The 17926-nt window shown below is 43.6% G+C and overlaps 2 protein-coding genes across 2 annotated transcripts in view; one reads left to right on the top strand and one right to left on the bottom strand.

Annotated features, from left to right (window-relative positions):
* Window positions 1-3217, bottom strand: part of sypl2b (synaptophysin-like 2b) — a 4754-nt gene extending 1537 nt beyond the window's left edge. The window contains exons 1-6 of the mRNA XM_040193675.2: window positions 2604-3217; window positions 2383-2460; window positions 1712-1830; window positions 1377-1584; window positions 829-1017; window positions 1-742 (exon numbers count right to left, since the gene is read on the bottom strand). The exon at window positions 1-742 is cut by the window's left edge and continues 1537 nt beyond it. Of these exons, the coding sequence (XP_040049609.2) occupies window positions 620-742; window positions 829-1017; window positions 1377-1584; window positions 1712-1830; window positions 2383-2460; window positions 2604-2621 (735 nt within the window). The 5' untranslated portion in view covers window positions 2622-3217 and the 3' untranslated portion in view covers window positions 1-619. The remainder of the gene's footprint in view (window positions 743-828; window positions 1018-1376; window positions 1585-1711; window positions 1831-2382; window positions 2461-2603) is intronic.
* Window positions 3218-4548: 1331 nt separating this feature from the next.
* sort1b (sortilin 1b) lies at window positions 4549-17890 on the top strand. Its single transcript, XM_040193656.2, has 20 exons — window positions 4549-6303; window positions 7689-7748; window positions 7944-8017; window positions 8096-8192; window positions 8274-8435; window positions 8801-8874; window positions 9807-9856; window positions 10157-10284; window positions 10783-10927; window positions 11046-11201; window positions 11909-12015; window positions 12119-12221; window positions 12312-12483; window positions 12600-12790; window positions 12894-13083; window positions 13357-13473; window positions 14056-14164; window positions 14259-14371; window positions 15268-15397; window positions 15847-17890. The coding sequence occupies exons 1-20, from the start codon at window positions 6031-6033 to the stop codon at window positions 15859-15861; spliced, it is 2466 nt and encodes an 821-aa protein (XP_040049590.2). The 5' UTR covers window positions 4549-6030; the 3' UTR covers window positions 15862-17890.
* The last annotated feature ends 36 nt before the right edge of the window (window positions 17891-17926 follow it).

The following is a 17926-nucleotide window of genomic DNA, read 5'->3' as shown; positions in this document are numbered from 1 at the left end:
CTCGAGCGCCAGAGTAAATAAGTGTTTTGTGTAGGACGTTGGGACAGGTAAGGGGTGGGGTTTTGCTAATTTCTTTGTTTTGGATCAGCTCAGCCGTCCTCCCATTTCCCTCTATTGTTTATTATTATTATTATTAATAAACTGGCACGTGCTAGCCTGTTTAAACCAGACCCATCGATGTTGGTGTGATTACTTGCGCCCACACCCCCACATCTGGCCGTCTGGGGTTCTTGGCAGCGCGGTGTATGTTCCCCTCCCCTCACGGGGTGCTGTACGGGCGTAACAGTCTTCATCAATTTACCCGTTCGCTTCAATATGTTGGATTCATGTTAATGTGTATTTAAAGACCATAAATAAAATTCTGATTCTGAAGACATTTACATTTGTGGGGAAAAAAAATTGTCAACCAAAAACTTGCAGTACCTTCGCGGACCCCCTGTTGAAGACCTCTGTGTTAAACCATGCAATCGATGACTGCAAAGTTGAATTAAGAAAACACAACCATAAAAAAACCCAAAGGAGCTGCTTTAAAACGGATGTTTGAAAATGTATACCTTTACACATTTAACAATTGTTACCAAAAAGACTCATTCAATTTTGAAATTAAGGAGTTGTGCGTTTAGGGCGGCCCGACTACCCTCTCCACATCTGCAGGCGGGCTGGCTGACTTGTGGAAAGGGGTTTCCTTGTAAATGAACCAGCAGCTGCTGACCCACAGGATGAGGTTGAGAAAACCAGAAATCTACCAAAGAATATGCAATAAATCAAATATGCCAAGTTGTTGTGCACACAATTTCTGACAAAGATAAAAGGTTCCATACAACTTACCACAGAGGCGTTTAGTCGGCCCATGTGAGGCAGAGCACCTGGGCTGCAGTTGTTCATGTCCTTGCACACCTGAACGAGACCTACAATGTTTGTAGGACTAGTAGCCCTCTTAACGTCGGTCAGTCCCTGAGCCCAAGCAGAGGATGAACACAACCACAAGATGGCCATGGCGACAGTCACCAACAGGTCCTTGGGAGAAGAAACATGATCAGTGTTGAACCAAAACACAGCAGTAGCTTTACTTAAGTGGAGTACCCAGTATTGTACGTCCCTTAGTTGCTTGGGAACCAAAGCCCTTCTCTCCGTTTCATTTACACAACTCTGCTAAGTGCAGAGTCTGACCTCCAGTTGGATTCCAGGATGAAGTCAGATTCAATACTTTACACACAAAGCAATATAAATATTGCCTGCAAAGGTAAAACATCTTATCAGCAGCGCTAAAGTCTCACAGCAGCTCAGAGGAAACACATGTTAAGCGCACCTGGCTAAAGCACAAACATGACACCAAAACTGTAATATGTAAAAACGGTAAATGGTTAAAAACGTACCACATTGGGGCCACGACTAGATTCTCTGTACAAGGGTTGGTAGCACAAGTAGAGGACTAGCGTCGCAGAGGTGTAGAGAAAGGCCAACACGCCAATGCAGACGAAAAACTGTGCAGAGGAGCTGTGGTCTCCCATCAGGAAGTACTCAGTAGTAGTGGCAGTTTGATTGATTTTGCAGTCAGGAACATCATAAGAATGCTGCATCAACCTGTGCAAAACACGGATATGAATAAAAGATTATAAAAAGCCTACAAGTAAACACTCGCTTTCCATAGGCTGGTTCTTCACTGTAAAGGATTGAGAGACTTTTTGCTCCCCCTCTCTCTCACACAGACCTGAATGGGTAGTTAAAGTTTGCCAGTATTTCTTGACTGGCATTTCCTTTGCACTGGACGTTGATGCTGGTGGTGCCGCTGTAGCCTCCAGTCGTAGCAAAGGCAAAGATGGCGAACACCTGCATGTGCAGACACGAGATAAGACGCTGAACGTTTGCGTGAAAGTGCTCTTGCACACACACACACTTCCTTTTTTGTGCGACACCCTTTTGACGGGAAACTGTCTTAATCATCGGATGCCACCACTTGAATGGTGTTCACAGTTCACAGCAGACGTTTCTTCATTTCAAGAGCATTCCTGAAACTATCTGCACCACAAATGTTTTATCTGAAAAAGTGGAAAAATCTGCTGGCAAAGCATCATTTTTTTGTATTGTTATTAAGCTGGAAACATTTGTCATAGTTAATGTGTGTATATAGAGCCTCCCCGTGCAGGTGCTCCGTTGAACGCGTGATTGGAGGTTGGCGGACATGTTGGCGTAACGTGGCGCGTCTGCACGCGGACCGTTTCGCAGCCCTCACGCGCGCACGCAGCGGGTCACAAGACAAAAAGACATAATCCATCTCCGTGGACCGCGGCCGCCGGGGATGCACAGCGCGTGACTCGCCGCGGCCCACGCGCTTAATATATAATATGTATGTACATACATATAATTAGGGGTTAACGTTACCCATTGAAGCAGGCGGATGAACGCCAGCGGTTCTTTCAGGGGCGCCAGGTCCACGTTGAAGCCCGCGGACAGCACTTTCTAGTGACACAACAGACACGCGATGTGAGGGGGGAAGAAGCGCTACACTGCGGAAGAAGTCACACACACACGCACACAAGTAGGTGTGTGTTGAAAAACAAACGGCTTTTAACGCGTTCCAGGTTTCTTGTCGGCGCGGTTACCTGGGCGACGGAGTCCATCGCGCGTCAGGAGATGAAAACCCTTTGGTAGCTTTGGTGCGCCTCCCTTCCGCGATGTCTGGCTCTTTCTAGCTGTCGCCTCTCTCTCTCTCTCTCGCTCTCTCTCTTCCCCCTTTTCTCTTTCGCTCTCAAACTTTTCTCCAACTTCAGCGAATCGTTGAGGACGTCACGTGATCACTGACTTGAATGCGTCGAAGGGGGCGCTGCTGGACTCGGTGGAGTCACAGGGGAGAATGAATTGTGTTTGAACTTGGATCTCATTTCTGTAGATATTTACACGTGTGTCTTGTTCATTTCCTGTAACACGGAATAGCAGCTATATTAATTTAGAACAAGTGAACACGCGGCAGAACAATTGTGCAATGCTGCAGAGTGCACAGTACGCTGGACAGTAGACAGTATGACAATAGACGACAAGACAGCAGTGCACAAGTAATGAAATAAAATGAAATTCTATGGGTTAGTAGAATAAGTATATGGGATAGTTTAAAATAAGAGAATAAAGTTAAACATTTTAAAAAATATTTAAAAATTAAAAAATAAAGTGCACTAGTGAACAAGTGACAAAAGTGACGTGTGAAAAATGACAGTAAATCTAGACGTGAATACATACTTATGACAAATAATTTAATGTCATAAAAGGTACAAGTGCTCATAAAGCTGAATAGCCTCTGTCTTACTGTAGTAGTACATTGCATTTTGCCAGCAGTGACTAGGTAGACTACTGCTGTGGTTTCGAGTTGGTGTTTCGTCCTGTTTTAAACTTCTAATCCTGTACAATAGATAATGTACGTTTTACCCCACTACATTTGTTTGACAACATAAATTAGTGTTACTTTGCAAATTTGGATTATTAACACACAATATGAATTAAAGTATACCATAATATTAGTAATGGATCAAAAATATTATAGGTACTCTGCAGTTTATAATGTCATGCAAATTTGCCATCATTTAAGTCTATCACATATTTCTAGATCAATAGTTATAATTCAGAAATATAACATTAGGAAATGGTCCATTCTACATAATGATGGGTTTCTTAAGTTGTTCTTTTAGGCCTATGGAAGTAATATTTATAAAGCAGGACTTTGACTCAAAGTGTTGTTTTACAAAATGTCAGTTCCTGAATATTTGAGAACTAAACTTTTCTGTCTTAAAACAAATTCAGCATGAATGTTAATATCATTACAATGTTAATATCCACTCTGCATTAATGTATAAAGTCAAATTGTAAATTTAACACGCCATTTTCTTGCACTATGTTGTCTTATCTGTCTCGTTGTCCATTGTCTTACTGTCTGATGTTATGCATCAACCACCAAGTCAAATTCCTTGTACATCAAACATATTTAGGTAATAAAGGTTTCCTGATTCCTGATGTACGAAGGGTGTTTAAAATGCTCCAAAGTGTAAAGCACTTTAGTGGCAATTACTTTTTACTCAAAGTCGCAATTTCCACAGACAATACCTAGAACCTACTAAACAAACCCTTTTTAGACAAAGCAAGCCTTGTGTTTGCCAGGACTCTCTTGTATGCTGAGCCGCTTGACACACAAAACCTTGCAGATAATTACTGCCGTTTGGGTCTAAAGAAAATCTTGGTAACAGGAAAGGGACCTTTATTAGTTTCTTCAAAATTTCCACTGTCCAATACAAAAAGGAAAATCTGCAGGAAGAGATGTACTCTGTAAAGATGAACAGTCTCTAAGGCATAAGAGTGGCTTTGTTCTCCACCTTTTAATAATTGACTGAGCTGCCATGGGGGAAGGGCTGCAACTCCATTGTACAGTCTTTTTGTGAAGGAATTCTACTCGCAAGATCAGATTGTTTGGCTTTTTGAGAGAGTCTGTGAATCAAGAAATACACAAGCAAGACCAGATACATACGAATGATCTAAGACACATTTGAACAGAAGTTCTGGGTTTAACTTTGAGGTTTCATGTTTTATTCAGGGTCATGGAAACTTGTCCAGAAGCTTTTTTATCTTCAATTATCAAGAGATTCCACCCTTATGTTGCAGTCACAGGGTTTGTTGTCTTGTCAAACAGGTTATGCCACAAGCATAATCAAATACTCATTTTGACTCACGCCCAGAGACTTAGTTTCAGTAACTTGGCTGACTACGCAACAAAATCCCATTCTGTGGAACTGGGATTACCTGGCAAATTTAAAATGTCCCCTTGTTACGCTTGACCAACAGTTTGTGGTTTGATGAATCTTTGATTTGCCCCGTGGTCGCTACGGGGTTTTCCCTGCATCACATGACCAGTTGTCGTGCTTATGACCCACTGTCCCATCACATGCACATAATTGGAATTGCAATTGCAACCAATAATATCTAAATTGTAGGAATGCAGCAGGCCGGACAAATAACTTGCCTTAGTAAGGATCAGTCTTTTAGGGGGGGGGACTGGATGCGTCATCGCAGGTAAATGGTGAAACAGGCCTTAAGACCAAAACGCATGGCAGGAGTAGGTCAAATCCCAATGCCCCACAAACCCTAAGCCCTCACGGACATAACCTCGGCCACCTGGTAAATGGTTGAGGTTGAGTCTGTGAAGGCTAAGGCATTTTGCTGCAAAATATCCCATCACCATGACGTCAAAAATATGGTTTACAATTGAGGGTACCAATAACTAATAAGAATAGAGTTGGGGAACAGTATTTTATACTTAATCAACTGGCCCGGTCTGAACTTCTTTTCTACAACAGAAATGCAGGTTATTTTTCCTCTTTGACACCTGTCCTGCTTGACTTTGATGTGAAAGCTCTTTTTTCACAAGAAAAAAAAAGGGAAAAGAAAAAATACAAAAACACGACGTAAAGCAGAAGCTTAAAAATTCACATTCGGTAATTTCTAAAATATTGTCAGTGATCTTTAAATTATTTCTGATAGTATTGCTCAACCTAGCATGAAAGACTTTGACAGCTAATAGGCAACGCCTCCATCGGACAACCCCTTTTCAGGATTGAACCAATCAAAACGACGGATAGGTGGACCAGAAAGGATCAGCCAATCAGAGCGGCCCTTCTCTGCATACAGCGATGCAGCCCACATACTCAATTTGCGTGATGCTTACAGTGTGTCATGTTAGCTGAGGAGTTGCAGCGCGTACGAGTGGTGTCAGATTCTCCGGTTAATTTCGTAAAATTCGCAGTTTATTTCTGCGTTGATATCTGTTCCGCCGCCGCGTGGGGAAGCACTCGGAGCTCCGAGGGGCCTCCGTGTTGTCAAATCCCGGAATAATCGCTGTCAGAACGACCACCGTGTCGCTGATGTCATCTCGCGGCGGAGCCGTAGCGACCTTCAATTTGCAGAGAAGACCGACATAAACAAAGACTGGTTTTTGGGGGCCGCTGCTTCTTCCGCGTGTGTTTTTGTTTCTAACCGACAACCGCGGCGACGATGGGACCTTCGCTGCGCGCGCTCCTGCTTCTCTCCTTCTCCGCCCTCGCGGCCGCTACGGATTTCCAGCCGGAGGCGAAAGCCTCCGGGCGCTCGTTTCTGAAGCGGGCGCACGCCGAGCAGAAAGCGGCGAGCATCATAAGGAGGTCCCTGCCCGCGTGGCTGTCTCCTCCGCGGAGCCACGCGACCCGACGCAGGAGGAGCGTCGAGCTGGGCGAAAACTGCAAAGCCCTTCAAGGATATGACGCCAAGTTAGCAGGCAACACCCACAGTGTAAGTTACCTACCGACCTGCGCTCCGGTTACTGCCCCGCACGCGCCCGACAGCGGAGACGAGCCCGGGCGAGGTGACGCGCAGGTGCACCCGTCGGCCTGATCGGCGCCCCGCGGCGCGCGACACACCTGTCGGCAGAGCTGCCGATTTCCATGAAACCGGAGACACCAGATGCGATTGTGTGCATGCAGCTCTGTTTTCTTTGTGTGGGCTGAACAAAAAAAACAACCCAATGAGAGCATCAACTTGAAATCTTTTACACCCTCAAATAGCCATCAGGGATCCCGCTTTGGCTGCCTGCTCAGTCTTTAGCCCTCGAATGGTTTGTTTTTGTTAAGCATTTGGTGCAATGACAGCAGCAGCGCCTCTTTCCCCGCATGCTTTAAGACCTACGCAGGCTCCACTGTGCTTTCATCCCCACCACACTGGTCTACTTCTCCAATGCTCTCAGCAATAACCAGAACCTGTATTTCATTCTTCTACAGCTCAAGGATGCGGCTCCATCCTGTCTTTGAGGACTTTGCATGTGCCTCGTGTCTGTTGACGGGGAAATTGGCCCAGTGGGATCCATGTGACTGGCTGTGTGTTAGTTATTTTGTAATAAGCCTAATTAAAAGCTGTGTTTCTCTGGTGGTGAAAGCAGTTCGCACTGCCAAGCAGGAGCTCTCTTAGGACACAAAGAGACTTCAGTGCTGCGTTCGGATCGGACAGCAGTCTCGGATTTAGCTGTACAGGAAGTAAAGTCCTCCGAACGAAGGCAGTTTATAACATTTCCAGTGCAGAGTTCTGTGCTGCTTGTTTTTCTAGCTCTTCATTGCCCATGTGACTGACTTTGCATTGCAGTCTTTGTAATCTTGGTCCCGGTAATCTCTGCAGAATTCCCTTCATTTCCCTTGAGGTTTCTGCTGCAGGTCTCGTCGGTTTTGGAGCTGCTTAAAGGATGAGCTACTGACAGAGACCTGCCCTAAACCGTTAATGAATGTTCACATGGTTGAAGACTAATGGACCACTCTGTTGGTTTCGGGGGAACCAGACTCAGTTTAGTCGGGTTCTCTGTTCTGATTATGGAAGCAGAAGTGTTCTTCTTTTTCTTCGAAGTCACATTGCTTAGTTTGTTTGATTTCCACAATAATGTCAGAGTAAACTGCAATCCCATCCCGTATTCTGAAGTGCCTGCAAATGTATTGCCTAGTTTGATAAGTTTCCACATCCGTTAAACAGGTTCTGACTCTGGTTTAAAATATGTGTATATGAATATGTGTGGTCAGTTCATCCCTTGTCATTTTGACTCAAAATCTTCACTCAATTTCGTGTCATTCGACAACTATTTAGACAATAATAACAATTGAATAGTGCTTTACATTGTGTTTTGTATCTTTCCTCAGTATATCTTCAATGACCTGAGTGGGTCGGTGTCGCTGGCCTGGGTCGGGGATGGCACAGGGGTGAGTGTTATGTTCTCCTCTAATTGCACCAAACGCGTCTCGCATGCAGCGCTGTTCCCCTTTGACGTGAGCGTCCATTTGGTGAACCTGGTAGATTACACAACAAGTTCCCTCACGTCAGGGTGTCATCATGCACGTTAATTAAATGATCCATTCTCCACTTTCCTCAAGCTGAACATCCTTTTCCCCCGGCAGGTCATCCTGGCTTTGACGACTTTTCGGGTGCCCTTCTTCATGCTGAGGCTCGGGCAGTCTAAACTCTATCGAAGGCAAGTCTCGTTATCTCTTGGGAAAAACGGTTGTTATTTGTTTTGCATCTAACATGACTGGAACCTTTTGTCTGCCAGTGAGGACTATGGGAAGTCTTTCGAGGATGTGACCAGTCTCATCAACAACACCTTCATCAGATCAGAGTTTGGCATCGCGATCGGGAACTCTGGGAAAGTAGGTCACGTCCTCATCAGGAAATGCAATGTGTGTCTTCTGGGAGGAACCTTTCTTTTCATCTCGGCCTGCGGCTTGTAGGTGATCCTGACGGGAGAAGTGTCCGGAAGCTACGGATCTCGGATCTTTGTCTCCCACGACTTTGGAAGGAGCTTCACCCCCCGGGACTTGGCCTTCGTCCCTATGATGCAGATCACGTACAGCCCCGATGATTCCAATGCGCTGCTTGCCCTCAGCAGCAGCGTGAGTAGAGAATGTCAACGAGCTGTTTTTGTTTAAGAAAGTCACCAGTTTGGATACTGGATAGCCCTTATAAACCTGCAAGCTCACATTAGTGAATAGTAATAGTGTCTTTTTTGCAAATTTAAGAGGGCAATTGACCTTTTTCATGGCAGGTTGTAAAACCCGTAAGCAAACACCATCATCTCACTCCTGCATAGCAAGATGAGCCCGGATGGTCAATCATTTGTTTGCACACCGTATTGACGCGGTTATGTTGTTACGGGCAACTCCAGTTAAAAGAGTTTTGCATGACCTGCAAATGTGAGCGAGGGTGTTATTTGAAACAGAGGTTCATTTAAGAAATGTTTTTTTTTTCCTGTTCTCAGAATGAACTGTGGCTGTCGGAAGATTTTGGCAACAACTGGAAAAAGATTCACGACATGGTGTGTCTTGTGAAATGGTAAGAAGCGTCCCAAACCGGTGATTTTTAGCGTCTTCGTCAGGTGCTTGAGTAAAAAAAAAAAAAACGTACTTTGTGGGCCCCAAGTGAATCCGTCTCAAGGAAATATTTCTAGTCAGTGCGATGAGGGAGGTGTGGAGGATCGGCCTTCTTATTGGTCGGATTTCAAAACACGACATTGCATCTTCCCTTTTTTTCCCCCCAACAATAAGCTATTTATTAAAGGTAGTTGACAGAGTGGGGATGAAAGTAACGTTTTAAACCCTGCTGTGACCTCTTCACAGATTAACAGGCTTCACAGACTAACAGGCTGTGTGTTATAAGCAACCCGGGGACAACATGTGCAGAGTTTTTTTTCATTGTTGCTCCACCTTTGCGGAACAGCCAGTACAACTGCATTGCAGGGCAGTCAGTGACTGACTAGCGCTGCTGAGGCCAAACCCTCGCTGCATTCTTGTTGTTTTTAGAGGAACTTCCTGGTTCCACCGCTCTGTAACCTCGGCCGCTCTAGATGTCTGATTAGTTATGTTTAACGCTCCATTTCACGCTCCAAGGTCGGAGACAACTTTATGTACAAAATGAATGTCTTTATTAATATCCAAACAATTTGAACAAACTCGTGGAAAACAGGTCATTCTCAATTAGGGCAGACAGCAGTGAATATACTTGATATAATGTTATTGCATTTTTGAAGGGCATGGTTATATACTGGTTGTATTTAATACGCTTGTCATGTGAAGCTTACTTTCACAGCCAAGCAAAACCTCTTATAGGAATAGAATGATTTTGTGTTTATTTAGATGAAAGAATCCAAGAGCTTTATCAACAAAGCAGCCTAAATTCATGTTTCGCTTGCTTATCTTTGAGTGTGTTGACTCAAATGTGTGCGTCTGCCGATCTGACATTTTTGGTTCTTTCCACTCCAATTCTAGGGGAAGAAAAAATACCATCTTCTTTACAGCCAATTACAACGGATCCTGCAGTAAGTGATCCCCTTTTTAAGCAAAACCTGAAATGAAACGTATGCAACTTCTGTGCACATGTCCTCGGGAGAAGGACATGAAATATAAGTATTTAAAAAAACATTCTCATGGCAGTTTCCAAGATAAGCGTCTACACGTTTTTGATCGAAACATGTTTATTATTGATTACCTTGACTTCAATTGGATCATGAGTAAAAGTGACAATAAATGCTTTCAATATTTTCATACTTTACATACTATTAGTTCAACTTGTAGATTAGCATTATCTGACTGCACTTCCTTCAACATGTATTTTTCAGATGATCGGGGAATGCTGGAACTGAAGAGGACGACCGACTACGGGAAAAACATCAAGACAGTCGCCAGTAAGATCTACTCCTTCGGCCAGGGAGGACGCTTCCTGTTTGCTTCGGTTATGACGGGCAAGGTCGGTCTCCAGTTGGGCCAAATAACCTCCTAATATTGTTTGTATTTAGACATTTGTGTTTATTAGTAAAATCTCTAGTCTACTAAATTTAAAATAAAGTATGCTGTTCTGAGGTGAGACATGTCCGTACCTATACATCCTTTCATGACATGGCATTTCAGATAAAGCATTGGAAAATACTTTAGTAGCATTGTTGTGTTTTATGATATGCATTCTACCACATCAACATCACCGTGTTCGGTTTTTTGGTAAATCATTAATGAGAAAATATTCTCGCTCATCTTAACAGATGGGAAATGTTCATGAGAAACAACAACTGACCATATGAACTTCAATGGTTTCATTTTAATATGCACTCATGTGCGAGCTCATGTGGTTATTGTGTGCGTTACCCTGTTTATTTTCCTCTACCTTATGAGCACGAGGTAATAAATCTCCAAACTGATGTGATTATTTCCTTTCTTTCTGTCCTGCGCCCCCTTTTTCTTTTCCCTGCAGGGCACTCTGAGGATGATCCACGTGTCAGTGGACCAGGGGGAGACGTGGAACATGGCCCAGCTGCCTCCTGTTGGCCACGAGCAGTTCTACTCCATCCTGGCGGCTAACGATGAAATGGTCTTCATGCACGTGGACGAGCCAGGAGGTCAGTTCCTACAGAACTCTCACCCGTTATTTCAGTTGACCAACTCAAAAAACCTTCCACCTAAATGTTGTGTGTGTGTGTGTGAACTAATTTGTGTTTCTTTCTTATAAATTTACAGATACGGGATTCGGCACCATTTATGTTTCAGACGACCGGGGCACAGTGTACTCCAAGTCACTGGAGCGCCACCTTTACACCACCACGGGGGCCGATACTGACTTCACCAACGCCACCTCCCTGCGAGGAGTCTTCCTCACCAGTGTGCTCGCCAAAGGTTCCTCTATTCATGTGCTTTGATAAAAAGAATTGCAGCATATGCTTGTACTCAAATTCCCCTCAGAAAAACATACACATGCGACTTCTCCATTACTTGCCACAAGGAGGGCGTTAAGTAAATATTTAATTAGATGTTCAGTGTTAGATGTGCTGTGTATTCGATGCTGCTCGGTGACGTCACCAGCTAAGTCATTATCTCATTATGTCCGCCTGTATTTTCTGTCTTTGTCCTCGTGAATAAGATTTTACTGTCACACAAAACTACTTAAATCCGGATTTGTTGTTGACAGTGGATGTATGAAAGAAGAGGTTTAAAGGAGAAAATTTAATTTGGCAACATTAGCAACCCGGCAGCGCACACTAGATTTGATAAAGACAGCAGAGAATTGTTCACAAACAAAAGTCTAAAAAGGACCTATTTTAATGGGAAATTAATGGGTATTTGACATACTTTCATGAGTCCTTTCAGACTGCTGGTAGCACCAGAGTGACAGAACAAAGAAGCTAAAATAGCTGAAAAGAACACTGCCAAAGTAGCAACAGACTAAAGGATACACTGATGAAAACAGAGCTTTTAATCTTATATTCCATTTCTGCCAATAGATCCCCCTACATGCTAGACATTCTGCTTCATTTACACACATTTTATTTGGATGGAGGTATCGGCCCAATGCTTAATGTGATGTCCTTTTCTTCTTGTTCCAGATAAATCTGTGCATTCTGTGGTGTCCTTTGATCAGGGAGGAGAGTGGGTCCCCCTGCGGAAACCTGCCTACAGCAAGTGTGATGCTACAGCCGGAGACCCAGACAAGGTAAAGAGAGAACATTTGACAGTCTTGATCAGGGTGCTTTGATGAATTCTTTATTTTTGACAGTGTTTTTTGTGAGATGCCTTCTTTTGTTTTGCCCCCATAGTGCAGTCTCCACATCCATGCAGCTTACAGTATCGCTATGAAGCTGAACGTCCCCATGCTGCCTCTCACTGAACCGAATGCTGTGGGTCTCATCTTGGCTCATGGTAATTCTCCCGTTTTTTCTTGGATCAAGTGGAAGTTATTGACTGGATAAACCAGCGATTTTTGCCATATCACCATTTCTATCTCATCAGGGAGTGTTGGTGATTCGATGTCAATGATGGAGCCAGATGTGTATGTGTCTGATGATGGGGGGTACACCTGGATTAAGGCCCTGGTTGGGCCCCATCACTACGCTATTCTGGACTCTGGAGGGCTGATTGTTGCCGTGGAGGACAGGCCCAATCGACCTATCAGCGAGATCAAGTCAGTTACTGTTTGTGTGATTTACATGTATTCAGATTTCAATTGTAATTGCTGTACTTTTTTTCAATTGTATTTGGCTCATGCGAATGTTTGCACATTCTTTGATGTCATTTCAGATTTTCTACCGATGAAGGACAGTGCTGGGGTGTTTACAACTTCACCAAAGACCCCATCTACTTTACCGGGCTGGCGTCGGAGCCGGGAGCTCGCTCCATGAATGTCAGTGTGTGGGGCTACAGGGACTCCCTCCTCAGCCAGTACTGGATCTCCACCACCATCGACTTCAAAGAGCTTCTTACCAGAGACTGTGAGTGATTTGGCACCCATTTCACTCAACGATCATTTCTCAGTTATTTGGGAATTGTTTGAGGTTGTGTGTTAAACCAAGTCCAATATATCGATGATTATAGGTGGCGAACATGATTACGTGCAGTGGTTGGCCCACTCGGATGACATCAGTGACCCCGACGATGGTTGCATGCTGGGGTACAAAGAGAAGTTCTTGCGTCTCAGGAAGGACTCTGTTTGCTGGAATGGACGCCATTACCAGGTCACCACCCAGCCAACCCTGTGTCAGTGCACCCTGGATGACTTCCTGTGGTAAGACCCGCGCCGCACCCAAATCCATACGACGTACACATCCTGTACTTTATACTCCACACACCGGTTCATTATTTCACCATTTAGTGTGTCGAAGAAAATAACATACTTAGGATTAACAAGATGTAATGAAAATACAGTAACTTGAGGAGTCAACATTAAACATGCCAATTTGATATGGATTAGAAGTCTTCAAGCGTCCTCAGAATAAAAAAGAATTGTAGCTCATATTAACTCCAGCCTTGCTCACCATTCTTTTCTGACTCTTCGCAGTGACTTTGGCTACTACCGTCAGGAGAACAGCTCGGAGTGTGTGGAGCAGCCAGACCTGAAAGGCAAAGTGCTTGAGTTCTGTCTGCACGGCAAAGAGGAGCAGCTGCAGACCAGTGGGTCAGTAAACGTGCAGACTCATATATTTTCAAATCATTGTTTATTATATTGCAGAGTCTTATCAAAGCATCACTTTTTAATATGGATATGATACTAATATTATAAAAGATTCTGTTTAAATCTTACATTGTATATATCTTCACCTCTACCATATTTCCTGGTAGAGACAGTGACAGGGCTTTGCGCTGAGTGAGGAGGAAGTAAGTGTCATCTACGGATTAGTTAGAGGAAGCAGATAAGGACGAAAGAGGTGATTCTGAAGCAATAGACATTCTTGGTCAATCGTGCTTGCTTCAGTGCACGCAGACTGACTAATAGAAAGAGAATAATTGTTACACAGAAATGCAGAAGATGCCAGTTATATCATTATGTTTAGTAGGAAAGGTAAGCTGTTTCCCTAATATAGATTCATTTATATGTGTCTAGTTGTAATAATTAATACATGAACAATTAGTGTAATAACAATGAACAGTTTGAGACTAATTTGTATTTGAATAGCCCAAAACCTCTAAATATTCATCTGTTACGGTCGCAAACCTCCAACTAACCACCATACACTCTTGATGTGACTTTGGTCCACAGCTACAGGAAAATCCCCGGAGATAAATGTGAGGGAGGAAAGATGCCGGAGCGCAAAGAGATCGACCTCAGCGTGAGGTGTGTGAGTGACCTGGTGGCCCCCGAATTCCAGGTCAGTACCGGTGCATACTTCTGGAAAATGTCAGGACCGTAATTCCATTCACACCACGTGAACCTCCTGTTGTTCTCTGCTGTTATTTTTACAGATTGTCAGTCGCTCCTCCAAGTCAGTGGCCATTGTGATAACGGTCATCGTCGTCATGCTGCTGAGCGTCGCAGCAGGAGTTGTCTTCATCAAGAAGTACGTCTGTGGTGGCAGGTCAGTGTTTCCTTCCAAATCCAAAACCTGTCTGTGCCCCTGTTTTAACGCGTGATTTAAACCAGTGGTCCCCAACCTGTTTTACCTCACGGACCGGTTTCATGTCAGACAATTTTTCGCGGACCGGTCGAGAAGGTCCGGCGGAATAACGGGGGGGGGGGGTAGTAGATGTTGCGGGCGGAACGACTGACGGGCGGGGGGGTGGTGGGGGGGGGGGTGTAGTAGTCGCGCGCTCTGTGTGCGAAACTGCCGTGCACGTGCCGTGTAGGAGGACAATTGTAAACGTGAAGAAAAACGGGAAATCTGTCAGAGGGACGAGCGCACAAGCCGGTCAATTTTCAAAATAAAACATTTTTCAGAAAAAAAATATATATATATATTCTTTCTGTGGTGCGGCCCGGTACCAAACGGCCCACGGACCGGTAGCAGTCCGCGGCCCGGTGGTTGGGGACCACTTATTTAAACCACGAAAGGTCCAGTTTATTGTTTTCTCAGCATAAATAGAAGACGTTCTCTGTCTTAATGTACCTTTTCCTATTCTAAATTAACATAAATCATAACACTTGTTACCACCGGTTATCATACGCTATCAAATATTTTTGCACGCCTTTGCATTCCTTGCACGCCCCAACGCGGTTTTCTACTGCCAACAACGCCCTGTTCCTACTGATCCTGTTCCCACTGATCCTGTTCCTACAAATCTTATTATATTGACCGTGTGGCTGAATTGGGAGCAGCCCGACGCCCCCAAGTGGTTGGAAGTTAAATAAAACAAAACAAAAACAAAATGGTTTCTTAAACTATTTTTCTAGTCAGTACTTTTCTTTCACTTTCCTTCTTGTGGGTTTACCGGATGACAATAAGCGACTTGACAGTGTTTGGAATGTGCCCCACAGGTTCTTGGTTCACAGGTACTCAGTGCTGCAGCAGCATGTCGAAGATAATGCTGCTGATGGGATGGACGACCCCCTGGAGACCAACCACACGCAAAACGGCAAGATAGAGTTTCACGACGACTCAGATGAGGTACAGTGGAAACAGTTTTGTCCTTCGTATCTATGATTGAACGGGCACCAGGTTTTCGCCACCAAGACTGCGCCGTTGTTTAGCAATGGAACCGATGGCATTTGTCTGTATCTTTTAAAGATTGCTTGATGTCCTGCAAAGAAATAATCTGCAACAACACGCTGAAGATAAATAACTATTCAATGTTGTCAAGAACCCCAGAGAATTATTGCTACGGTGGAAATCAACCCTAGCGGTAGTTTTATTTGGCTCCGGTTTATTGACGCCATGAACCTCGTTCAAGAGACATTAATACGTCAAGAACCCTCATGATGAAGCCATGATGTCCTGCTGGGCCCCAAGTCCCCCCCCCCCACACATCTAGTGACATGTACGGCACTAGATTTCCTATTTGCTCACCTGTGTTGGTTGTGTGTTCATTGGTATGCCGTGTTCTTGTCTTTACGCAGGACCTGCTGGAATAGCAGGCACAGCCTGTCGTGCAACTGAGCAGCAGGTTTCCATTTCACCCCGAGGCCGGACCCTGCTCCTCTCGCTCTTTTGTCTCCAGCTACTTCTTCTTTTCACCTCCCATTATGAACTTTGACCCACCAGACAAAGAGTCTGGTGGGTCAAAATATAAGATGACACTCTGCGCTCATCTGTGAGATCTAATGAATGTACAGAGGCTTCCTGGGACTAATGCCACAGTCGAAGAGGACTGGTTGTGCTTCAGTTATTGATTATGTTTGGGACTCAAAGTTATTTATTCCAAGGTACAAAAAATGTGTGCAGTAATTTGAACAGCTGACATTACAAGAGTAATGGGTTTTGAAGCAGAGCTAGTTATATAAATCCACCACCATTGCATTAAGGGTTACGCCTCCCATCACTTGGGAGCATTCATGGAAATACTTCTCACTTCTGTCGGAGATCTGTGTCCTTTTTTTCTCTCATGAAATTGTACATAAACTGTTTTTTCTTCGCCATTTCTGACGTGGTATGACTTTTGTAGGTGTAAAAAAGGTTGCTGTTGGTTAATAACTCTCCCAAAACCATTTGAGTCTTAATACCTACTTTTAACAAAGTAGTTGTTTGTCGGAAAGTTTACCCCATACAGCCCAAAGTATGTAAATACTGTGGGCACTGATTTGTGAAATCCCTTATTGTAGTTTGTGTTTGGAATACAAGCCAGCTTACTTTTACTGCATGGAATTTAGAGCCACGGTTTAAGTAATAAGATGCACGTGGAAATGTCCATTTTGCATTAGTTTTGATAGCAATAACAATGTTTGGATTCAGTAAATTGTTAATTAATCCTCAAGGCACATTTGGTGAGTGGGGATGTCATTGCGTGGAACACGTTACACATTACAATGCATTGGGGGGCAAAGTGTGTCTGTTTCAAGACAGGATTTGTTGTAAAAAAAAAATGTAAATCTGCAGTTCTAACTGCCCAAAGCACAAGGTCCTTTGTACGCTTAGTTAGTAGTTAATGGTTTCAACGTGATAAGACCGTAACAATCACTTTAGTCATTAACAAGTTGAGTTTAAAGTCATTTGAGCAGTTTTTGTACCAACAAGATTTTGAAATTGTGGTTCAAAGATGTTCACAAATCACGGAAATAATTATAGTTTCATAGTATGTAGCTGCAGATATTTTTACACCCTATTCAACTGAATACATCAATATGATTTGACGACAGAAGCATAGGAGCAATAAGAAGAAATTCAATCATGTAAATGTTGTACAGCATAAAGTGTAGCCTTTTAGAGCTAACAGACGTGGTTGTTGGGACTGTTTTTAATTGATATTTGAACCTGAGGTGAAGCAAATTCCCACAAAAAACAGGGGTTTTGCATTTCAGTGAACTGCTGTTTGTTCTTTTCAATAATCTTAATACTGCTGTGATTTTAAAGCTAAACGGTCTCGAGGTCTGTCTCGTCTATCAAGTCTTGTTTTTTTTCCCCCCAAACATTTCTTGTACAATCGTCTGTCTTGTGTTGAATTTGTTGCTTACATGCAGGACTTTAGTTGATTCAGAGTACGGTAAATTGGATGTGGTTCTACAAGTGCCTGTTGTGAGGACGTGATGCGAGGCCAGCATCTACGATTCATATCAAGTGTAACCAGTTCCCTCCAAAATGTCATCGACGCCCTCAAGTTGCACTTGTGCTTCATGCAAACTCCCATTGAACTGCATGTTAACTCTTACGGTTTAAATCCACAGACAAGTCAAGTCCACAATAACCTGATGATTCTTTCATGTCTTGGTACGATGCATAATTCTGACTGGTGATATTAAAAACCATAGTGGATACACGGTTTTTATGTAGTTATACACTGGGAGACGCTCGCAAGTTACATATAATGGTTTATTGCATTAAGTGAATAACACATTTCTTACGGTTTAAAATTGCTGTATAAAATAAGTCCTTGTGATGGTTCTGTAAATATACGTATATTTGAGACCATTTTCTTTTGGTTTGGCAATAAATTCATACGTTCCTCTATTTCTGTCACCGGCTCTTATGTTACAGCAGCACGAT

This window comes from Gasterosteus aculeatus, chromosome 2 (genome assembly GCF_964276395.1).
Source record: "Gasterosteus aculeatus chromosome 2, fGasAcu3.hap1.1, whole genome shotgun sequence".
Lineage (NCBI taxonomy): Eukaryota > Metazoa > Chordata > Actinopteri > Perciformes > Gasterosteidae > Gasterosteus > Gasterosteus aculeatus.
The sequence above is the reverse complement of the archived record's forward strand: the minus strand, read 5'-3'. Positions and strand labels throughout refer to the sequence as shown.